Source organism: Chenopodium quinoa, unplaced genomic scaffold, assembly GCF_001683475.1.
Source record: "Chenopodium quinoa cultivar QQ74 unplaced genomic scaffold, ASM168347v1, whole genome shotgun sequence".
In the NCBI taxonomy this organism is placed as follows: Eukaryota; Viridiplantae; Streptophyta; class Magnoliopsida; order Caryophyllales; family Amaranthaceae; genus Chenopodium; species Chenopodium quinoa.
Window position 1 is genome coordinate 2,277,678 of NW_018744092.1, and position 24,823 is coordinate 2,302,500.

The window sequence follows — 24,823 nt, forward strand, 5'->3', positions numbered from 1 at the left end:
AAACCCTATAATGACTGGTCACACCGTGTGGCCAGCCACATATAAGAATTTGTGTTTGAGTTTTGCTACCACCAAAACACCCTATTTTGTCTTTTGCTACCTATCTAAAATTTTATTTTATTTTGCTACCTCCTAAAGTCACAAAATATAGGTTTTGCTACCACTTAACAGAATCCGTTAGGGTTTCGTTAAGTGGGGCCCATTATCTCATGATATAATTTATTAAAAAACAAAAAGAAAAAACTTTTACAAAAATAAAATAAGTCCTAGCCACTGCCACCCCTCCCCCCTCCGCGTGCCAGCTACCGGTACCCAAACGATCCCCCGACGCCGGCGACCCCACCCCCTCCCTTTCCCTCACCCAAAATCGGCACCCCTAACCCTAAACCCAACCCTTAAAACCACCCTAAACGGGTTTTAGGGTTTTGTTTTTACCCGTTTAGGGTGGTGCTCACGCGAACCACCTGTTTGCATCCACCTGGGTCTCGATTTGTGACTGGGATCGTGTGTTAAGCCAAATTGCAGTGTATGGTGATTGAAGGGGCGGCTGCCATGGTGGTGAACAAGGGTTGATTTTATTGCGGGTTAGAAAGCAAGGGAGCTACTACGCGGCTATTTGGAGTTTATTGGCAGCGGAGTGATGGTGGCATAAACGGCATGGGTGGTGGTTATGTGTGTTCGTGGTGGAGAGAGAAGCGCTTTGGTGGCAGCAGCGATGGAGATGGCTGATGAAAATTGTGGTAATTGAGGGATGAAGTTAGAAGAGAGAGGAGTTACGGTTAGAGGAGGTGGGCAGCACGTGGGTAGGGGAAAGGGAATGGGTGGAGTCGCCGGCGCCGAGGAATCGTTTGGGGGTTGACAATGAGGGTGGCTGAGGAAGGAGGGGTGGCTAGAAGGTGGTAGTGAGGGTGGCTAGACGGTGGGGGCCCCACTAACAAAAATAGTAACCAATTCTGTTTAGTGGTAGCAAAATCTTAGCAAAAGTCAAATTTTCCAAATAAATATAAAAATTAATCTCTTTTGTAGAGTGAACCATTCGCAAACCTCTCAACGGCACCAACTAACTAGATGTTATTTTAAAGACTTAGCACATGAATTGGTAAAAGATAGGACCAAATAACTAACCAAATTTCTAATTCCTAAAAAATACTGAAGTTGCTTGTTTGGTTAACATATAAATTATGCAGGAAAGTTATCGAACAAGCCAAAATGTATGCATGTATTTAACTAGCTATCTAACCATAATAACCATATATCATTCAAATTGCAAAAATAACACAAAGCTAACATCAAGAGCACATTTTATATCCACACTCATTAGAGGATGGTAGGTAATATGGTGCTCCATTCCAAACACAAGCTGCTCGGGAGTTGGGACGTCTATCAATGGATCTCCAAGCTTGATCTCCTAGAGAGAAGTCATTGAGTGCTCTAGTCAGGACTTCCTCCTCCAAAGATTCATCACCCAAGGTATTTTTAGATTTTGAGCTTATAATCCTACCTCGTAATTTTTATGAATTAATGCAAACAAGTAAATGACATCCAATCACTTAGGCTTTAGAGTTCCCTACAAGTATGCCTTTGGTGGCTACCAACCTTCTGAATAAACCACTAAGTAGACAAAACTTATACTGGCTTGAAATCCAATCAAAGTCACATGACCTGAGATTGACCCAAATCTTTATCGAGTCAATCATTAAATATTTAAATTAATGTGTTTAATATTGATTAATTTATCATTGCATCCGATTAACAATAAACCAAAAATAAGGCTTGTTTGACATCGTTTTTTGATTTTTGAAAACAAAAAACCAAAAATTATCAAAACAAGAAAAAGGTATTCCCACTTTTCTGTTGTCAGTTTTCAAAATAATCATGTTTTTAATAAGTTCGACCAATTTTTTATTGACATAGTATATCATATGATTTTGAAGGAAAAAAAAACGAAAAAAATAGAAAATCACAACGATACCAAACGGACTCTAAAACCCGATATGATCCTTTAATTATAGAGTACTCCCTCCTTTTTTTTTAAGTGCCCCATAGTAACACTTCACGCATGCCGATGCAAAACTTTAACAAATAATATCTTTAATTATCATCAACTATAAATTATAACAATTGAATATTAATAATCTACTCATTGAGACGATTTCAACAAGTACCAAGACTATATTTTTTTTTAGGTGTATAATCCACAAACATTGTTCTAAGTATGTTTAATGAATAGTGTCAAATTCCCCCATGAAACACTTAAAAAAAACAGAGGGGGTACCATTTATTCGAATAAGATTTGACCCGAATCGAGTTAACCCAAATCCGACCCGAACAATCATATTGCTACCCATATCGTCCCCCATCCTGACCCACCGGGTCTCCGGGTTTGTGTCAAAAGTTTTTGTCTCGTGGTTTCGTGGAGTTCATCAAAATGCCAAAATTGTTGAGCAGGTGCAGAAAGCTGAAAATCAAAACACAAATGGATCCTCGTCTTTGGCACAAAGTTGCTGCTATCTCTGGTAATCTCTCTTCTCCCTTCTCTTCTCTATTTTGGAGCTTTAGTTAAGCAACATCAGCTCATCATTGATTTACCCAATTTCTGCAAAATTCAGGGGCAGTAGCTGTTGGATTAGGTGCTTATGGTGCTCATGGATTCAAACCCAAAGAACCCGCTTATAAACAGGTCAATTTCTACTTAATTTTCTTGATTTGATTCTTCCCATTTCATAATTTGTAGTATTCTTTCTGAAATTTTGAAACTTTTGATAGGTTTGGCAAACAGCTTCTTTGTACCATTTAATGCATACTGCAGCTTTGTTAGCTGCTCCCATTACCAAACATCCTAACATTGTATGTGCTTTTTCTTGTACAATTTTATTCAATTTATGTTTTTTATTTGTTCAATTTTGTTGCTGTGTTGCGCAATTTTGTTCTGAAATTTCCCATTTTGTTTTGGGTCTGTTGTTGATTTCAGTTTGGAGGTCTTATGAGTGCTGGAATTGTCTTTTTTTCGGGGACGTAAGTTTTCACCTCTTCTGCTTTTAATGTGTATATAATGAGCTTTGTAATTATTTTTGTGGATGAAGTTTAGGTGTATTGGTTATTGGATTTTTGTGTTGTTGTGAATGTCCAACAGATGAATATTGGGTATTGATTGTGATTTATTGAGTTAGTTATGTGGTTGTCTTAGGGTTTGCCCAAATGTAATTAACTAATCATCCATTATGGATGTGTATCCAAGCTTGATCGGGCTGCCAATTAAGAATTTTGATTGTTTTGGCCTAAGCTTAAGGTCTTTAGTATCTTAATCTGCAGCTGATCATCAGGTGTTCAATACAGCTGATTGAGATGAAAGCAAGAGCCCTTGCTGTCAATTCTGTTTGATAAGAAAGCGTGAGTATGAATGAGCAAGAAAGTATTCATAGTGCCATAGGACTCGTAATGGAATGTGGATCATATTGCTACACTACTTATTAGGCCTGTTATTGTGGTTCACGTGTTGCTTGAAGTGATTAGAAAGTTGAGAGCTTTCAATTCTTATGATCCTTTGTACTTGGTTTTTGGAAGGATTGGTTACATCATGTGTCTAGTGAGTTGATAAAAGATTGTGATTTATGATGGTTTGATAAGTGACAATTGTGCTCGACTTTAGATTTGATACAGGTAGGGGGTTTGTTGGTTGTATGTCCCTGTAATTGAAGATCATGGTGCTGTCCTCAAACATTGCTTTTAATATCTATTGGGTCAAGATTATTTTGGTAACTGTAGCCTGAAGAGGAAGTTACTCGGTTAGCTAGAAGAAAGAATGGTATCTAGAGTAGTTTCTCTTTAGATCTTGGGAATGAATCATGCCACTCAAAAGCTGGCAGGTTTTGGAAGAGTGGGGAGGGGGGGGGGGTGGGGGAGGTGATGATGGAGATGTATATAGACTTTACAGGATTCTGGAGTGACTACTTTCACCTTAGATGGGAAAGTGATAACAAAAAAATCTGTCCTTTTCTACCTGATATATATATATATATATATATATATATATATATATATATATATATATATATATATATATATATATATATATATATATGGGGAGGTTCCGCTGAAAACAAAGCTTATGGTGAAAACTAAAAACAATCAATCTTAGCCGTTGAATGTTCATTAAATAATCCTATGGTGTAAAACAACCCATAGAATAAGGTAACTATACAGACTTTAATAAAAGGACATAGAGGTCACTATATATAGAAATAAGATAATTATATCAATTTGACAACATTTACGTAAAGGTCATTCTGTATAAAATTAAGGTAATTATATCAATTTGACAACATTTACACAAAGGTCACTATATACAAAAATAAGGTAATTATATCAATTTGACAACAATTACATAGAGGTCACAAATATATAAACTTCGGTTAATTATATCAATTTGACACCATTTACCCAGAGGTCACTATATACCAAAATAAGGTAACTATATCAAGTTGCAATAATTTTGACGACATTTACACAAAGGTCACTACATATAGAAACAAGATTACAATATCAATTTTGATGAAGGAGGTCACTATATATAAAAATAAGGTAACTATATCAATTTTGACAACGTTTACACAAAGGTCACTAAATATAAAAATAAGATAACTACTCGTATATTTATGGTGTCTATATGCATATTGAGGTCACTATATATAAAAACAAGGTATCTATATCCTTAATAACTATATACAAATAGAGGTCACTATATACTAGTATAAAAACAAAGATATCACCACATGCCAAAAAAGAGTTACTATATGTATGCCTATCACTCAAGTAGCTCCACCTTCAGCCACACAACTAGCTACCGTCGGACCACCCTGTATCCAGCAGCTCGCCACTGCACCAAATCTCGTCCGCTGCACCGCTCACCAAACACCAATCCGAGCAAATGCAACTCCCGAACCACACCACGAGCAGCCGCCTAAACCATCAATTGTAGCAATAAATAGCAAAAGAATATCAAAATTCTAATTGCAAAACCAAGAAATCAAATCCGATGCATAAATAGCAAAATTATAAATCATATTAAACAAAATAATCAAAAGAATATCAACATAGTTTATCCAAAAACAATATATATAGGTATAAATTAGAAAATCATATTATCGACCCAAACAAATCATACCAAGAAATTAAGTTCAATTAAACAAAATATCGTTCAAATCTACTCAGTATGAATATGTACTGTACTGAAGTCGAAACTGAAAAATACAAATCAAATCGATAATTTCCCAAAAAAAAAAAAAAAAAAAAAAACGAGCAAATTAATAAATCAAACAAAAATCAGAAACGAAAAACTCTGCAACTATCCAGGTTCTAGAATCAAAGATGCAAAATTGAGCTAAAATCACACGTCAAACCTAATTTACTCAAATCAAGAAAAAACACAAATGTAGATCAAAGAATTTCATACGAAGAAATTAAGTCGAATTTTAACGTAATTACACTCATATGAAACGCGAATAAGCAGGGAAAAAAGCTCAAATAAAGTGTTTTTCTACATATAACTCATAATTGAATTCGTAACAAAAAAATCGAGCAAAAATTGTACAAAATACCTAATCTACTAAAATGAAGCAAAATCTCACAAATGCAGCTGAGAAATACTCCTATGAAACAAAAATTCAAAAATAAACCCAAAAAATCAAATCGAAAAATCAAACATGACATCTCCCTCCACATTTTTGAGTCATGTTCATATATGGTCAATGTCTTGCCGTAGGATGTATATGAGTGGGTTTGTGAGAGTAAGTCTTGTTCATTATATGACATTAAGCTCTTGGCTAGAATAAGTCTAAAATTAGATTTAGGCACATTCAACTTCCTTTGACCTGCAAGAAGTTTCTGAATCTTACTGTAGTACTCCCCCGTTTAATTTGAGTGACACACTTAACACTTTTTTGCGCTATTCACTGATTCACAAATTAGTTTTAACTCAATTTTTTTTTTATTTATATATAGAAAATTAATGTTACGTATAATATGTTGGATTAGTCACAATGTAAATTTTCATACTATCAATTTTTAATGTTTTTTTAACTAAAAGACGTTGAAGAAATTAATGGTCAAACACATGTCTTGACATTGTGAAAAGTTCTAGTGTATCATTTAAGGGGAATAAAAAGAGGGAGTATCACTTATGTGAATTTATACCATGATTTACAAAATTAACCTAGACCTGAATCAAGGCGCACTTTTCAGTCTTGAAAAAAGCATTTCTTATCTTGATATTTTACTTTTATACTACCAAGGTTATGGTTTATATGCATCAGTCTCGTACTGGATACTACATCAGTGATAAGATGCAGAATGAAAAAGTTTAATTTTCTGGTCTTGCTTTTATGGAAACATGAAAAAGGTTATATTTTCTCTGTTTATCAGGACTTGTATAATGGCATATGATAACCCACTTTTTTGTTATTATTATTCTTTGGTTGAGGATGAGAGATGAGGAGTTTTGTCACTTGGATATCACCTGTAGTTTCTTGACATGCCTAACACATTAATTGAAGGTGAATTGATGGATTGTGTAGAATGAGTGGTCCTAAATCTGTTGTTATAGACATTGGTGTATTTTTTCCAATAGTTTGGATGCTTTCGCCTTAATATTTCATTATGTTATGATATTTGTAGGTTGATCATTAGCCTTTTGTGGCTTCACATTGAATCTTGTCAATACATTTGAGCTGTTTTACGCTCATTCTTTGTGACTTGATGAGACTGATATGGTTAGACCTTTGTTGTTATGGTAACAATTGAGTCATCTATTGACTTGTAGTTCTCTGCCACAGGAGAGAGATGCCATGTGCTAATTTTCTCAAAAGCCCACTAAGATTTTATATTTTTTATCTTTTTGTTCTAGGTCATCTGGGATTTCATATTTATAATTAAGAGACTGATTTTTTGTTAACTTAATAATGATGATGGATCAATTGATAACTGCATATGCCAATGTTCAAGTTGAAAGGTCCTGTCCTACATTGATTAGGAGGGTTTAAAAGGTGAATTTTGTAAAGTTCTGCATCTGTCACTTAAAATTAAAAGAACAAATACGAATAACTGGGTTGGAATTATCTACAAGAGGATTAATATAAATCGAACTAGACACATTGAATGTGTAAAACTGGGACAGCTTAAATTATTATAAGTCTTAGATTGGAAAATGCAACGTATATAATCCCAAGTTCTTCTTATTCAGATTTTGATGAGATTGAGCTATTTTAAGATACCCTATGAAATGAGGAAGGGAGTCACTACCAAAAAGTTCCTGGAGTTACAAAGGAAGCTTTTTTCATAAATAATCCCAGCTTTGAGTTAAATAAAAACAATTTTTTGTTTGACCTAATTGCAAGTATATTTAAAGTGCTTGAGTAAATTATGAAAGGACACCGGCCCAACTTTGACCCTTTGGAAATAAATTAGAAGTTGGGTTTAGTTTAAAAAGTAGCATACACTTAGGATTATAGCTGTAACTGTAATTTAGATGCTTATCTCTGCATTTGGTATCTTTATAGAAAAGTTAAGCATCTCTTACCTTGTACAAGGAAGTTAAGAGAAAGCTTGCGTATGATCTCATTTTATTCTAGCATTGAGTCTGCTGTATCCTAGAGAAAGTTTCTTCCATTGAGGTTACTTCGAGGAAAGTGAATGTATGCCTTACTGAGAAATGTTAATTTCAACTTTGTCCAATCATCACGGCTTGAACTTGGAACCTCTAATGCAGTAGTCACACAAGTAGGACTTATAGATGTACAGAGTATTATATATGGTAATGCATTAGGTATGCATGTTAAGCGTCAAAATCTTGAAGATAACATTATATTGCCTGGTGATGCATGGTAGAATAAAGTTCTGAATCTTTTATAATTGTCTGATCAATGGTATGAGATGGGAGGAACAACTTTGGTTGATTTTACAGCATATCTGCGTAGGATGGTTGATTATAATTTGGCATAGTGATCATGTGTTCTTCAGGTGGAATGTTATATTTAGAGTGACAACTTATTAATACTAACTCCTATGGTGCATCTAGTTGTTAATTGTCTCCTAGAAGGTGGGCGGAAGCTTGTGCAGAGTTATATTGATGTATTTGTTCCGCATATATGATTTCATGATAGTCAGCAACATGTACTTCCAATTGCTTTAGCAAATCTTTCTAAGCCAAATCAGGTGACTACACTTCAGGCAATTTTTACATGAAAATTGAAACTGGACCACTTGACTTGTGGTTTTACACTTTTTGGAGTAGCGTTTAGGTATAGGCATAGCTTGCAGAATGGTATGGTGAGCCTAAGAAATGATTTTGAAGATGTAGTTAATATTTATATGATTAAAGGGTTATTTTTTAAAGTACTTTAGAAGCTGGAGTTTGCTTCTTGTATGGCATTTGGAAAGAGTGTAGGACAGGATTGGCATGTCCTACTAAGAGGGTTTAAATTTTAAAAGGAGTTATATGCCAATGCTTCTTGTATGGCGGAAGTGATCATGCAACATGCTTATATTCACTTTATTTGTTTATTTTAATGTACTGCATCCAAAGTTATTCTTGTAGAGATGCCTTCTTGATAGTAAAGGAATTCATTCAAGGCATATGCAAAGTGCAAAAAAGCGTGTTAACATCCAAATTGAATTGATACATCAAGAGTTCAATATTTTGCAGGTGCTACAGCGTGGCATATCTAGAAGACAGAAAGTTCAATAGATTGGCACCAATTGGTGGCTTTGCGTTTATAGCTGGTTGGGCTAGCCTGCTTTTCTGAAACTTCGAGGTACAAAAGACAGTATGCACACTTATTCACTGTAAACAGAACAGAATATTACTTGGACTGGTAGTTTGGTATAATACCTCAAAAATGATTCAGACATTAGTGTGATTGGATTGTTTCACTACATATCGTTTCAGAATTTACCAGTCTATCATGTTGAGTGCAAAAGTGTGATGCATCATCCCAGTACCATCGACTACTTTTAAGTCTTGATACCATTTTCTTGTGTATACGAGTATTGCTGTCATACTGTGGATATGTAGTACTAATTTGCGATTGTTTTATTCTCGTATTTGAAGGGTCTGAAGCAAGATACACAAGAAATTATAGTCATAATACTTGTTATACTTATCGGTTTGTCTTTAAATATGTACGCCTCCGTAACCCTTTTCTGGTTATTCTAATTACGGGTAGTATACATGGCTATTATTTTTAGGTTGAGAGAGTAGCGATTTACATTGTGAACATGAACTGCGATCGAAAATTTTAGGGAGAATATGTTTATTTTTCTGTTTGCATTTGAAAATACTACTCGATTGTTCATACAATATGAATGTGAACTGCTTTGTGCTTACATAACATCAGCTTTCTTCTAGCTTCTTTTTCAAAACCTCATTTACAACTTGACATATAAAGAATGTAGGATTATAATTAAAAGTATTATAAATAAAAATTAAAACGTAATCCTCAAGAAAGATATTCGAAGTGGCAGTTGTCATGACCTGCACGGCAAAAATAACAAAGGCAAATCATTAAAAGGATAAAGTAAGATTCATACAGTTAAGAAAGTAGAAACTTGTCTTAACCCCTTTCTGTGCACAACTGGAAATTGCTAAAGAATTGGTAACATAACACCACATGCACATTCACGGAAAACTTTAAGCACCTAACATTAAACTAGTCGATATCGGAATATATTGAGTTTCTAATTTGACTAACGTGTTGTATCAACTATTGATAATAGTCTAATGAAAATAGTCTATATCGGAATTTATTAACTGATTTGACTAGGGAGTTGCATCAATTGCTTGCGGGTATTTTCCCACAAGCATGATAATTATTGTTTTACTGTTTTGTTTGCTTCACCAAAACCAGAAAAGGCCAGGTTAAGATAGCATGTATATGTCAGGATGCCCATCAATAATATATGCACATGCACATAAAAATGCTTTTAATCTTAGTCTACTAATAAATCCATGTGGATATGATGGTGATGATGCTAGGACCCTGCATGCCTCTTTTAACTTGCTTACATATTTTGTCTTTCTTTTTTGGGATTCTTTTATCTCTAGTTAGAACTTCTAAATGCGTAAGTTATATAGACTCCATAGGTTAGAAGTTGTAAATGCTGAAGTTACACAGATTCCATAGGTCTACGTATACCACTTTTTATTTTTTATTTTTATCATTACTTTTTGTGGCCACTTAATTACAATGTATTATGTATAATAATTAATTTTTGTTAAAAAAAAATTTTACTTATTTAAAAAAGATATTTGCATGCAATTAGGCTAACAAAACAAAAAATTTATAAAATTTTAATACTTTTGACAAAATGGCCATAATACTCCCATTTTGTTGGGTGTAGAATGAGCCACGAGGGTAAATGATGTGGACGAGGTTTGTTTTGTGGTCTTCAGTATCACTCCTCGAGACTTTAACCAATTAAACTAATTGATCATCCACATTCGTATGAGTATTTTTTTGCTCAATTGAAAAAATCAACGGTACATTCAAGTATAATGAGTGAAATTACTTATGTATGGAGTATTACTTTAGCAAAATCATACTTATAATCAAAATAGTTAATTTAAATTATTGAAAAACTAATGTATACATAGAAAGAAAAACTACATATGAAGTATTATTTGCTATTTCGAAAATGATAATGTTGCCATTATTCGTCTGTAGGAGATTGTGATTTTTATGATGACCGATACTAGCATTATGCTAAAATAGTAATTTTCATGTCAATTTAACAACGTAGATTACTAAATTCAGTTGTTCAATGTATGCCATAATCTGAGGGGGAAAAAAAAAACAGATAATGATGTGGATGAAAAGACATACTTGGATCTTGTTCAGTGATTAGTGCAGCACCATTGAAGTAGCAATTACCACCTTTGTTTTTATGATTTTGAAAGTAACTGTTGAACACAAAGTCAGCATGATCTTTGGTTGTGTTGGGTTGATAGCATGGTTGGTTCTCTTGGATCATGTCACACTTTACATCTTGCTGCCCACACGCCCAGTTTATCGCTGTCTGCAATTCATCATCTGGTGTCTGCACATCCGCAATGCACCACTGCTGCCCTGGATCATCCTGTCCACCGTCGTCTCCTATAACTTCACAACCAATTACAGAATGAGCTATACGACACTGATAAATTCTTTTAGAGATTCTCTCTCAAAATCATTTAAGAAAGGAAAAACTATAAAACTTGTGGATCCAAACCAATATGGGAGGTTTAGATGTTCGCGGTTTTACACCCCTTAGACTTTCTGAAATGATCGATACAAACTACATACAACGACGTGAATGAGATGATAGGGAACAAAGCGAGAAGTTTCAATACCTGAAATCCGTGGAACTACGAGGAGGAGGAGCAAAGGAAGCAAGAACTTCAAAGAAGAGGAAGACATTGTGTTAAAGAGGAGAAAATTTTGGTAGGATGAATTGCTGGAGCAACAAATAGAAGAGGAAACTCCAGTTTATATAGCAAGAAATTAATTGATAATGTATTTAATTATATTTGATGACAAAGTGTGTGTGTGAACATTGCATAGAAATACAAGTGAAGTAAGTCACCGACTTGTAAATGGGTCCTTGGATCTGATTCTAATTGACATTTTAATGTGAATACTTTTTGGCACTAATTATGGAGCAACTTGTATGGTTATTTGACTCATTACACGTCTTTTGCTAGGAAAGAGTTGTGAGTTTGCCTCCCAAATTATTCAGACTGTCTTACACGCTGTCGCTGCCAGTCTGGATTCTGTTTTCGGAGTGTAGCACCGGAGACTCGAGATTGGATTTTGAATTTTACGCGGAGTATATATCATTGTTCTTTGTGGCTTCCTGACCCCTGTACTTTGCAAATGTTGAAAATAGGATAGATAAAACCTGTCTTTATTACGACAATCAAATTTTGTGAATGAGATACTACATGTTTTGCTATCGTTCTTCTTAACTGTCTGTTCAATGAAAGACTGACTAGCAACAGACTCGAATAATTGAATTTCCTCAGAAATTCTGCTGAAAGACAAGCATCAGTAGAGAAATATTTAAGACGAGCTAGAAACATGCAGCAAACATTGCTACAAGCATTTCCATACAATGTGTAAATCACTACCAAAACCTCCTATTTAACCGCAAATTCTGATTCTAGCCATCTGCAAGACTTTCCTAACCAGAAGCAAGTTGATCAATAGTATAAATTGCACTAAATACGCGATATCTGATTATAAGTATGGACCTGATTAAGCGTGAGGGAACACTTCCTCAGGGATCAGCCGAAACATAAAGATGAAATTAGATCATTTACTAGTTCAAATTCTTGGATAATAATGTTGATGATCCTACTTTATACATTTGTATACTTGTAACTCTGAAACAGTCACAAACTTCTTACAAAGTAGAAATTGTTATATACACCCGGGTGTACGGTGCACCCTAAGAGTATTGTCTGCTCATTTCAATAATTATTATTGCTCATTTTATTATCAAATTAGCAAACAAATACCCTTGGGTGCACCGTGCACCCGGGTGTATATAAAAATCTCTCCTTACAAAGCAATATCCATGAAACAGATAATTTAAGCTGAATTTAATATTGGTTGGCCTGCTCTATGTTTAAAAAAAAAAAATCCCATTTAGAAACATTAGCTTAATGGCTTATCATTCATATAAAAAGCTTAATTTTGCAAAAAATAATTAGTCTGCTTATTGGAACACTGTATTGTGTTGGAAGATCATTTACAATGAGCTTTAGCCTGAAAGAAGGAAGTACAAGTTCTTTTAAGATGTGAGATAGATACGTAGGCTCGGCGAATGAAGAAATCAATGGCTCTAATCATTCATTATTTTATAATTCTTCCATTAATAGTCTTTAGCAATGAAAACGATGGAAATTTTGACTATGTACTGCTTCTGAAATTTGTTAAAGAGCCTTCTATTGCTGTTAATTAGTATTCACAATCTCTAATAGGACATACGGGCTAGTCGAACAGTAATTCCTTATCCGATAATCTAACCATATACATGTATTAAAAGAAAGAATGTTCGAAATGAAGAGCCTCTAATTGTATAAATTGTAGAATTGCACTTTTTTTTTTTTTTAACAATTGTACTTCGTACTACACAAACACTAACACAAGTACTGAAGTATAGGAGAGCTGATACACATACCACCATTATATGTTTCTTCAAAAAAAAAAAAAAAAACAATTATTGTATGTAGTCCCTACATAGGACTACATACAACACTACTAAAAATTTGACACATTATCAAAAGAGGGGAGAAAAATAGGAGTCAAATATAAATTGAATTTTAATAAAACTTGGACTCATTATTCTAGCCAATAAAAACCTGACAAACTAAAGTTGTATGTGAGGACCACATACAACAATTGTATGTGTAGCCTTTACCGAAATACAGTATTAAATTATGAGGAAGTTCCAGTTTTGAGACACAAAGTTCGTTTATCAAAGAGTAATATTACACAGAGAACATATTAAACCGTAATTTTAGGGACCTTTTGGCATTGTTGTGGACATGTGGTTGGTTGTTTTTTATTTTATTTTTCAACATCACATGATATATGTCATGTACTCCCACAGGCCCCAACCCCTTTTTATAGTTCTCATTTGTAATTTTGATGTTATTCATAATGTGAGAGAATCTTCTAAATTACTCTTAATAAGACATAACATAGTCATGTTGGGTCTTATTTGATTCGTCTCGTTGAATAGATTATTAATATTCAATTGTTATATTTTTTACTAATAAGAAACTAATGATATTTATGGTCAAAGTGTTGCATTACCAAACGTGTACAATCCAAATGGGAACTATAAAAAGGGGCGGAGGGAGTAATGAATAAAAAATGATACAATATACAATAATTTTGAAAACTGACAACAAAAAAGTAAAAGTAGAAATAATTTTTCTTGTTTCCTGCTTTTTTTTCATAGAAAAGTAAAAGTAGTAATATCTTTTTTTTGTATCCTAATTTTGTTTTTTATCAAAAAATGTAGGAAAAAGAAACCAAGCTAAGGAGAGAGAAAATTAAGGAAAGGGGAAACCGACTTTAGCCCTAGGAGAGAGAAAGTCAATTTTTTTTCCATTAAGAAAGTAGGAATTTAAAATGATAGGCTTTGAGATGGATTTTCAAATTTTGTTGAATTTAATTTAATTTTTTAAAGGCTAGATTTGGACCAAATGCAAATTCAAATTTTAGCATTACCCAAACCATTTATTTGGCCCAATTCATAATTTCAAATGAAATCCATGATCCAAACAAGCCATCACATTTATTGATTATTCATAACTTCACAACGATAATGATCCGAATAAGTCATGCCTACTCACATATCTCATACATTACATTTGATGTATGCCTCATATTATTTAGCCCAAATCCACAATTAGAGTAAAGTGACTCATTTGTGTTGTTAAGCCTTAATCGTCTTCTTTTCTATTCCTTTTACCTTATGTTAAAGATTCTTGGTATCTTTTTGAGCTCGAAAATACTAGAAGCTAACAGTAGTTTGTTCTATGCTCTTTCGTTCCTTTCACAAGCTTAATGAATATGGAATACAAAACAAGTTAAGGTATTTTTTGATATCTCATGAAGCACTTTTGAAGGTAAATTCACAAATTTTCAAACCAAAAGTGGCTATGTAGTGTTAGTTATACTCTTTGTAACATTGGAGCAAGTAAGATTTCTTTGAGGAGTTGAACAAACTTATTTTATAGTTTATAATACATTTTATTTATGCCAATTAAACATATGTATAAAAATAATAAAAAAATAAAGAGATGTGAACTCTTATTATGTGAGAAGTTTATGATCACATCAACCCACAATTTTCATGTATTCCTTATTTTGCATAACTTACAACTTGAATATTTAAGTAAGCGATGTCACAAAAAAGAAAAAGAATATTTAAGCAAGGTTGTTATCCTTTTAGTTTAAAACAACTTAAAACTCATTTTCTAATTCAACTATAATAAAATCAAGCAAGATATACCTCCCCTTTTTTTTTTTTTTTATTGTTATTATTATTATTAATTCATAACTTTGATATTTGCACTATTCACATACCATGTTTTTACTTGATTTTTTTACTATTATAAAATAAATTAATGTTAGTATACTTTGTATATCATTAAATTAATTATAATGTCTATCTTTATAATTAATTTTTTTGTTGCTAACATACAATTAAAGATATAATGGTCGAATGCACCAAAAAAAAAAAAAAACATTAATGGTCAAAGTTATGTCTCGACAAATGTGTCGGTCAAAATGATGCATTTACAAAAAAACATAGGGAGTAATGGATCATACAACAAGAAAGTGCCGTCAATAATAGAATTTTTTTTTTTTAAAAAAAAAAAAAATCAGTTTTTCGAATTTTAAACTGCATATCAAGGGCCATTTCAAAAAAAAAATGAAAGGGCTTGTCCATCTAACAAAACTGTAAAAATGAGATGCAAATCTTTACTACACCGAGAGTTGTCCTCGATTTGTCATATAGCAATAGAGAAATTAAAACCATTCAAATCGTTAGACATGCACATCCAAAAGAACAAGTCCGTCATCACTTGGAAACATTTCCAGTCATGAGGATACATCCTCCCCTACAACTACACACAGGAGCTTGTAAATGACCTATAGCCAAACCAAGCACAGCCTAAGATCCGCTTACAGTAGATAATGGTTTTTACTGTACGGCTTAATACACCTTAAGTCTTGAGAAACCAAAAGAAAGAGAAGAAAAAAAAGTAACTAAAACTAAGCACAGCCTAAACCCACTTATAGTACATAATGCTTTTTAGGGCCTAATACACCTTAGGAAGCCAAAGAAAAGAACAGAACTAACATAAATTAAGAAAGCCACAGCTCGAAAACTTTATCAAGCTGCTGCAGTGAGCCAGTGACAGCCTCTTCAGAATTGATGCCATTACAGTAAATCTGCATTTTACTTAACCTGTAAATTAACCAGGGAAAAAAAATCAGTGATTCAGCATCCTTGAACTTGCACAAAGCACTAAAGTAGCAAACCAAGAACAAAGTGGAATTATAGCTTCTTCCCCCCCCCCCCTCCGGTTTCCCGGGGGGGTGAGGAAGACACAGAAGGACTTCCAAGCCATCTAGCAGATCAAAGTGGTTAGTGCCAATTACTGAGGGGGATGGGGATGGGTCGATGGGAATAACAAGAGCTATAGGGCCAATTGCAAAACTCTATCATGCTCAAAAGGTTGGAAAACATGAGAATGAAAACCCGTCCAAAATTCTACATGAAATCCATATAGTGTATTTGGTAGGATCTTTCACTCTTTCAATTAAATCCTTCATATAACAGGGTCTGTGCTCCAGTGAGCTAATAGAGAAGGATCTAATTAAAAGGTTTAAAGCATTAAACCATCACAAGATTAATGACTTTATGTACTCAAAAGTGCCACAAATAATCACTTCACAGTTCACACCTCAAAAAAGAAAAGAAAAGAAGCTCTTGTTGTTACCTAGGTTTCAGAAATCAACCCCGATCATTTTCCATTTTAACCTGTATTAGACAGTCTTCCAATTAAATTACTAAATCTAACGCATAATTTCTTCCAATGGCTTAACTACTCACACAACTTACTTAAAAAACTATCATTTATGTCATCACAAGCCTCCTTACCATAGCTTCCTAAAATGAACAGAATTTGTTACCTGGGAAACAAAAATGATAATAAAGATACAAATTGTCATTATATAACATAAAACCTCCTCCTTTCAAAAATAAAAAAAATAAAAAATAAAAAAATAAAAAATCTTTTTAAGATCAGTATTACGAGGGAAGTTCTGAGTTTATCTCCTAGATTAACTTGGAAGGGCTTGTACTATGATACGATTATGGTAAGAGGACCAAAACATCAAAAACAAGTGAATTAGTTTGTACGAAGTAATAGGCAGTTGCTCTATTATAGAAAATAGTTGAGTTTTTAGAGTTGAATTAGTTGAGTTGAGTCTTAAGAGTTGAATTAGTTAAGTTTTAAAGTGGTCATGATTATTTTTTCTTGTTGTGCACAAAATGTTTTCCGTGTAAAAATTTCTCTTCTGCATTTGAGTACCTTTAGATTTTGTTATTTAAATTCCGCTAAAATTAGCCATAACTAGCAAACAACAATTCACCCCCTCTTGTAGTTTTCGTCTAAATAACAACACGTGTTATGAGACTTTTTATTTTCTTAGTCTAATCTCCCTCACCAAATAGTTACTGGCGGGTTTTGAAATTTTGATGGTCTTATAAACACACTCTTATTACTAGGTCTAATACTACTAAAATTTTTTATATATAACCAGGTGCAAGGTGCACCCAAGGTATTTTATGCTCATTTAATACTTTTTTGTCATTTTAAAATCTTAACATGAGAAAAGAAAAAAAATAAAAATAAAAAATCAAATGAGCAAAAAAACTACTCTTTGGTCCACCAACTTCTATATGCACGCGGGTGTATATAAATTGTGATCTAAAACTACTTATAGACACTATATACATGAAAATTTAAACTTTATAAACAAACCAATGAAAGAAATTTTACATAGAATAGAAGCTTAACTAGATCCGAAGATAACAGGAAATTACTGAAATTACATTTGACAGGCAATAAGTTATGGAAATCTATTAAATGACACCTCAGTGAAGATTTATTTACACAAAAATTAAATCATTTAACTAACTATGATAACTATGGATATGAAAAAAAAAAAAGAGAGAAAAAGAAAAACCTTACTAAATAGGTCTCTAATTAAATAATTGAGAATAACAAAAGGATCACTGCCTTTATCATAAGATTGGAAGATGGATACTTATACCAAATTGGATAATATGCTCGAAAAAAATCTAAAGATCTTGATTACTATATGATTCAAAGAAGCTCTTATATAGTTATATCTACTTTCAAAGCCAAAAGGAGCACGGTGAGGAACAAAGAAATTCTGCCTAATGGGAAATTAATGTTAAATTACAAACTTAATTATAAACAGCCTGCCAATAACGCTACAAAAGTGTTAATACTTTTAATGTAAAATGATAGGCTAGATATTATGCAGTATGTGAACAAAGAGTAACATATAATTATATCAAGCTTGGAAAGGAAAATATGTTTGATGCTATGAGGTGACAACCATAATAAGATAACCTGAAAATGCAACTTTGATAAAATTATTTCAGAACCTAAGAATCAACAAATTTTCAATTAGCTGCCAAAAAAACTTACAATGTTCTCCAGATTGTCACTGCTTCCCACGTACATGCCACTGCCAAAGCTTGCTGGCGACAAGGGTAGATCATCACCTTCTTGGAGTAGAGCTAAACTCTCTTGGTATGAATCCACTTGCCATCGAGTCATAAAACTATCCATATCTTTAAGAGTTTGAGGGCCAGAAGGCACATAATTCACAACTCGTACATCTTCACCAATAACTAAAAAAACACCTTTCCCAAAAACTAGCAACAATCCTTTCTTACTAAAACCAACTGTACGTCTTGGTCCACGACTTAGCAACACCATCATCTCCCATAACCCAAATGTTGTATCGATCGCAAGAGTCGCAACTCCAAAGATTAAATTGTGCAAGAGAGTCGCGAAATTGTATTAACCCAGAATTTAACCGCCTACTAGATTCAACATCATCTTCAGGGCACGCAATATTCAAGAATATCTCAGTCCTTTAATCAAATGAAACAATCTTGTGCTTAAGAATATATACTAATACCAAATTGTACACAAAACCACCCACATTGCATGGATTAGAATTGTATACCATTGGAAGGTTTTTTTTTTTTTTTTTTTGACAGGACCCTTGGAACTGAACAATCAAGGGTCTTCCACGATTTTCGACTACGGGAGAAAACAGCAGTTGCAATTTCGTCAGGAGAATAGTCATCTATCATACTCCTATATGTAATCAACATGACAACTTTGTAGTCATTTGACGAAACATCATACCCAAACCCGAAACACGAACTACTTTTAACCCTTTCAATCGATAGGTTCAATCTCAACTCAGGAAGGGTGATGCACTTTTTTAAGGCGGGATTCCAAAGTATCACAGTTTTGTAAGTTGTAGCCAAATTTCTATCCCACAAACATATCAAACCATTAACACTACCAGCAAAGGTAAAGTAATCAATTGGGAAATCTAGGGTTTGAATTTGATTGAATTCTTCATTATCAGAATGCAAACTATAAAAATCATGCTCATAATCCAAAGTATATTTTCTAAGTAGAACATTATAGTTTTGAGCAACCTGATTATGATGAAGGTGTGAAAGAATGAAATCAGAGTGGGAAATTAGAGAGCACCAAGATTTACAAACACGCCTGAATCGAAGCAGCAATTTTACTGGCAATCTGATTAGTATATTCACCAACAATTCTTCTGGTAAATGCATGTCCATTTTTTTGAATAATTTTTGCTCGGAATTTTTTAGGGTTCTTTCTTTCAAATGGTTATTATACTTGAATTGTACTTGTACTTCGTACTACACAAGTACTAACTATACACAAGTACGTTTTGTTGGGATGATCCGATGATATAATAATTTAAAGCCATTTTTTTAATTTCCTTCTCCGTTATATTGATGCATTTAATAGGGCCAACTGCAAAACTCTATCATGCTCAAAAGGTTGGAAAACATGAGAACGAAAACCCCTTCAAAGTTCTACATGAAATCCATAATGGAAATGGTAGGATCTTTCACTCTTTCAGTTAAACCCTTCACATAACAGGGTCAGTACTCCAGTGAGCTAATGGAGAAGGGTCTAATTCAAAGATTTTTAGCATTAAACCATTGCAAGATTTATGGCTTTATGTACTCAAAAGTGCCACACATAAACATTTCACCTAAAAAAAGAATAAAAAGAAAGGATAAGTTCTTATCTAGTATTCAGAAATTAACCCAGATCATTTTCCATTTCAACTTAAATAAATACAGTCTTCCAATTAAATTATTTATTCTAATGCATAGTTTCTTCCAATGGCTTAATTATTCATACATCTTACCTGAAAAACAACATATATGTCATCACTAGCGTCTTTCTCATAGCTTCCTAAAATGAACAGAATTCATTCCCTTGGAAGCAATTGAAAACAAAAGATACATATTGTCATTATATAACATACAACTTTCTAAGATCAGTACTACGAGGGAAATTCCGAGTTTATCTCCCAGATTAACCCGGAAGGTCTCGTACTATGATACAATTACGGTAAGAGGACCAAACAAATCAACAACAAATGCATTAGACATTGATATTCTCTCAGCTTCATATTGCCTTCACTTGCTTGACATTGCCGGTTGCCAGAGTTATGTGATAAGAGTAGATACTCACCCTCTAAGAGTAAAACTAAACCCTCTTCGTACAAGCTTAAATACCATGTAGATCTATAACCCTCAGGTATATATTTCACAATTTGTGCATCCTCTACAACATGAGATGGAACACACAAACCACCTTGTCCATAGCATAAGCATTAGTCTTTCCTACTAAACCCAACTATATCATGTTATACATCATAGTCTATAGAAGTATAGAGAATTGTTCTTGCAATCCTGAAGTTGCTATATTTACAAATAGTGAAAGAGAATTGCAAAATTTTGTTAACCCAATACAGCATATGGGATCAGAATTCTGAAGTTCAAGACAAGAAATCTCTGTAAATACCTCAACACTCAAATCAAATGACACAATATCAAACCCATGGATCATTGGTTAGTTCAACAGATAGACAAAACTACCCATATTGCACATATGGTCATACAAATTCAACCGAGCAGAATAGTCAAGGAAACTCCGTGACTTTTTACGGAGGGAGAAAGCAGCAACAAAATTATGAGGTATTTTAGTTAACTTGACGTAGGAAGATTGGCTGCTCGGTTCGACGAAGAAGTTCAGCGTTGGAAGACTTGATTTCAGTTGTAGTGGTCATGATTTCTACTAGTCGGGCTCCCGGAGTCTGATTACTTAATAATAATATATTTCGGAAATGGAAACGGGCCAACAAGTCCAAGTCACCGTTATGCCGTGAGCGACAGGCTTTTTAAGTCATCCGAGTTTGTTTAAGGCCCGAAAACAGCGTTTAAACATTTTCCGAATTTTAATTTTTGCTTAATTTCGTATTAGGGCTTTGTTTAGACTATTTAAACGTTTTAGCCGTCTTTAATATTCAGTTTTGATATCTTAATAATACTCTTGAGAGTTTTACTCTTTTCTGGTGGATTCCAGAGTTTTTACAAATTTATCGCATGTAAATCTGTTTGTTCGTATTAAAAATTGCACTTGCTTTTCCTCCATCCAATTGCGTCATAAATCCTGTATGACTGTATCGGCTTGTAATAAAGAATGACCCTGACAACTTTGAAGTCATTTGACAAAGCATCATAATCAAACCCAAAACTCGTATCATATATAACAAAAACAGACCTACAGCCCATTATCATTCTTATAATCCCAAACCCATAGAAAGTTTCGAACTCAAAGTCAAGAAGGGAGGGGCTTTTCTAATTGCAGGGTTCCAAAACATAAGGGCGATGGAGTCTGTTAGGTCGATTATATAAAAAAAAATTAATAAATAGAGAGAGAGAGAGAGCGAGAGCAACATGAGGGAAGTTGCTGACCTAGGCATTTCAAGTAGGGCTCCCTTAAAAGAAAGTACCTCTAGTTGAAGAAATTTTTATTTACATGATTAGTTAACTTTCAGTACTCCCTAACAGCTGAAACTATATAGGAAAAACAATTTCATAGGCAGTATTACTTCCAATGTTCAAACAAAAGATCACTTGCGACTTAAATTTGGCATTTAGTAGTTGACATATGTTGTAAGACTTCATATTTTCTTAATCTTATCTCCACCACCAAATAATTCCTGCCGGGTTTTAATTTTTGACCTCAATCCCTCAAGGTCTTAAGAAACATCTCTTATCACTGTTAAATTCTACGAGATGACACATGACACTATGAAATCTAAAAACTTGTTGCAAGATGGGAAATGAACTAGAGAAGAAAAAACTAGCAGAAAGAGTTGTACCAAAGTTGCATGTTATGCTCACTAACAAGCAAATTCAAACAATATTGAATACAATGATTTCAAAGATGCTCTTATGTCTAGTTTCACATGTATTATCTTCTTAAGATATCTGGTTAGCCAGCCAGAAAACATATTCAGCTGAAAACGGTAAGGAAGTCATATGGCAAAGAAAGTCTGCCTCTCAGAATTTTACATTTAAATTTCAATTCTAGACAGCCTGCTATTATAGCCACTAAAGTGATTCAACTATAGTTTTTCAAATGGCTTAACTTTATCTGTAGATGGCTTTTTTGCATCAGATATGTAACATAATCTGTAGCTTTGTTCAAATTATATACTTCTACAAAGTAATTTGTACATGAAGTAGAGGGCATCAAGTGTTCTTGTGATCTGAAAACTGTACTGCTCACAAGCATAGTAGGATCACAAAAATATAATTCATAAGCAATTTTATCATACACTAAATTTCATAATGATGTCTTATGTGAGCAATTAGAAACATACAAAACATTAAAAGGCCATTACTATATCAGAATTTCAGTACCATGCGCAATTGAGCAGACAATCAAAACAAAATAACCAGGAAATGCAACTTTAAGTTGATCAATCAAACACCTAAGAAATAACGAACTACTAAATACAAAGTACCTTTCAAAAGCCCTTAGAAGTCAATCAACGGTCTCCAGCCTCTTCCTGCTTCACATAACCAAATTTGGTGGTTGATTTTTACCCTCCTTGAGTAGAGCTAAACTCTCTACATAGGACTCCACATGCCAAGCAGATTCAGGGCAAGGAGGCTCATATTTCACAACTTCGACATCCTCCACAACAGGCGAAACTACAACATAACCTTCCCCAACCACTAGCATCAGCCCTTTCATACTAAAACCAACTATACGTTGCTTAGGTACACGTACAAATACATCAAGGTCTACAGAGAAGAACTTCATCCACGACTTATCCACACCACCATCTTCTTTCATAACCCAAATGTGGTACCGCTTCTTATCCCACTCATGGAGTAATGCAAGTGAGTCACGGAAAATTGTTAACTCGGGTAAGAGTCCATACCAAATCGTGCTTCATCGGGACATGCTATCCCTGCAAACACCTCTGTGCTCAAATCAAAGGACATAATCTTGAACCGTCTTTCCCCTACAGCCGCTGTCAACCGATACACAAAACCACCCACATTACATGAACGAGAGTACATTTCAAACAGACCATCATAATCAACTCTCCTCCACGTTCTTCTACCAAGAGAGAGCACAGAAACTGAATTTACAAACTCACGGTTAATCAATTCAAGGTTATCGTTATACAAAATGATCCTTACAACTTTAAAGTCATTCGACACCACATCAAACCCAAACCCGAAACACATATCATGAACAATTTCAGGATTCCAGGCAGATCTCATTTTTTTACCCAATTTCATGGGTGGTTCCAATTCAAATTTAGGAAGTGTCATATATTTTCTAATTGAAGGGTTCCACAAAATTAGAATTTTAAATTTTTCACCCCACAAACAGATCACACCATTAACACAACCTATAATTGAGAAATAATTTAACCAACACTGAAATGGGAAATCTAGGGTTTTAATTTCTGGAAACATTTGATTATCAGAATGTAAGCTATAATTTTCCATTCTACAATCTTGACAATATTTACTGAACAACACATCATAATTTCCAGATTCCTAATTATGTTGCAAATGTGAAAGCACGAATTTGAGTTTGCCAATTCGAGAATACCAAAATTTGGAAACTCACCTGAATCGAACCAGAGATTTTACAGGCAATTTGATGATGATTTGGAAAAGAATTTCAGTTGGCAAATACTCGTAGTTATCCATTTTTACGCCAATTGATGTTGAAAAATTTCTGGAATTTTTTTTAGGGTTCTTAATTTGAGTAGAAGTGAAGAAAGGGAAATGAAAAGAAAGCACAACTCCTACTTAAAAGTGTTGTTCTTGCATGGTACAACTTTGACGATGAGTCGATGACGTTCAACGCAAGTCAAACTGTTAAATTGACTATCCAGTTTCCACTGCACATACATCAAGTCATCAATGCAGATACACGTCACTAATAATTTTAAAATGAAAAATTATATACGGAGTAGATGTCGAAGTGATCATTGATTCATTTCCAACTAGCCCCAATTTCTCTCCGTGATAAATTCCTCCTAATAACTTAATCCAATTATTATTAGTTGTGGAGTCCATATTAATGAACATTTTGTTAATTTACTTACGAAAGTATAACGTGATACCAGTAAATATTTTTTGTTTATCTCTGAAAAAATAAATGAATATTTTTTGGATCGTTTCCACTCAGATAATTTTTACTTCCTTTGTTTCTTAAAGAGCATTGCTTTAAATATTGGAGTACTTCATAGGGAAGTTTGGAAGAGTGAGTCAAATTGATTAAAAAATTGGACAAGGGGAGTTTATAGGAGAAAAGGATAATATTGTACAAATGGATTTAATGGGAGAAAGAAATAATAAAATAATACTAGATCATTACCGAAAAAGATAGTCAATAAATAATTATTATGAAACGGATGTATAAGAAAATACGATAATTATTACGAAACGGAAATAATACAACCACGTGAGCAAAAAAATTAGTACGACTCTATGAGTACATCCTTTTCAAAATAGTTCACTATCCACTTTATTTTACCTTGATTAAAAAAATTAAATT

At 33.7% G+C, this 24,823-nt stretch overlaps 3 protein-coding genes across 3 annotated transcripts; 1 reads left to right on the plus strand and 2 right to left on the minus strand.

The window, feature by feature from the left end:
- The first annotated feature begins 2,360 nt into the window (after positions 1-2,360).
- LOC110691822 (transmembrane protein 256 homolog) lies at positions 2,361-9,171 on the plus strand. Its single transcript, XM_021868778.1, has 5 exons — positions 2,361-2,516; positions 2,610-2,680; positions 2,767-2,847; positions 2,972-3,015; positions 8,699-9,171. Exons 1-5 carry the CDS (start codon positions 2,429-2,431, stop codon positions 8,796-8,798), a joined length of 384 nt encoding a protein of 127 aa, XP_021724470.1. The 5' UTR covers positions 2,361-2,428; the 3' UTR covers positions 8,799-9,171.
- Positions 9,172-9,342: 171 nt separating this feature from the next.
- Positions 9,343-11,644, minus strand: LOC110691823 (glucan endo-1,3-beta-glucosidase 4-like). The gene is made up of 3 exons (XM_021868779.1): positions 11,381-11,644; positions 10,875-11,150; positions 9,343-9,526 (listed from the first exon to the last, which is right to left on the minus strand). Exons 1-3 carry the CDS (start codon positions 11,445-11,447, stop codon positions 9,492-9,494), a joined length of 378 nt encoding a protein of 125 aa, XP_021724471.1. The 5' UTR covers positions 11,448-11,644; the 3' UTR covers positions 9,343-9,491.
- Positions 11,645-15,917: 4,273 nt separating this feature from the next.
- Positions 15,918-19,482, minus strand: LOC110691708 (putative F-box protein At3g47150). The gene is made up of 4 exons (XM_021868643.1): positions 18,897-19,482; positions 18,299-18,636; positions 16,717-16,748; positions 15,918-16,020 (listed from the first exon to the last, which is right to left on the minus strand). The coding sequence occupies exons 1-4, from the start codon at positions 19,480-19,482 to the stop codon at positions 15,918-15,920; spliced, it is 1,059 nt and encodes a 352-aa protein (XP_021724335.1).
- Between the last annotated feature and the right edge of the window lie 5,341 nt (positions 19,483-24,823).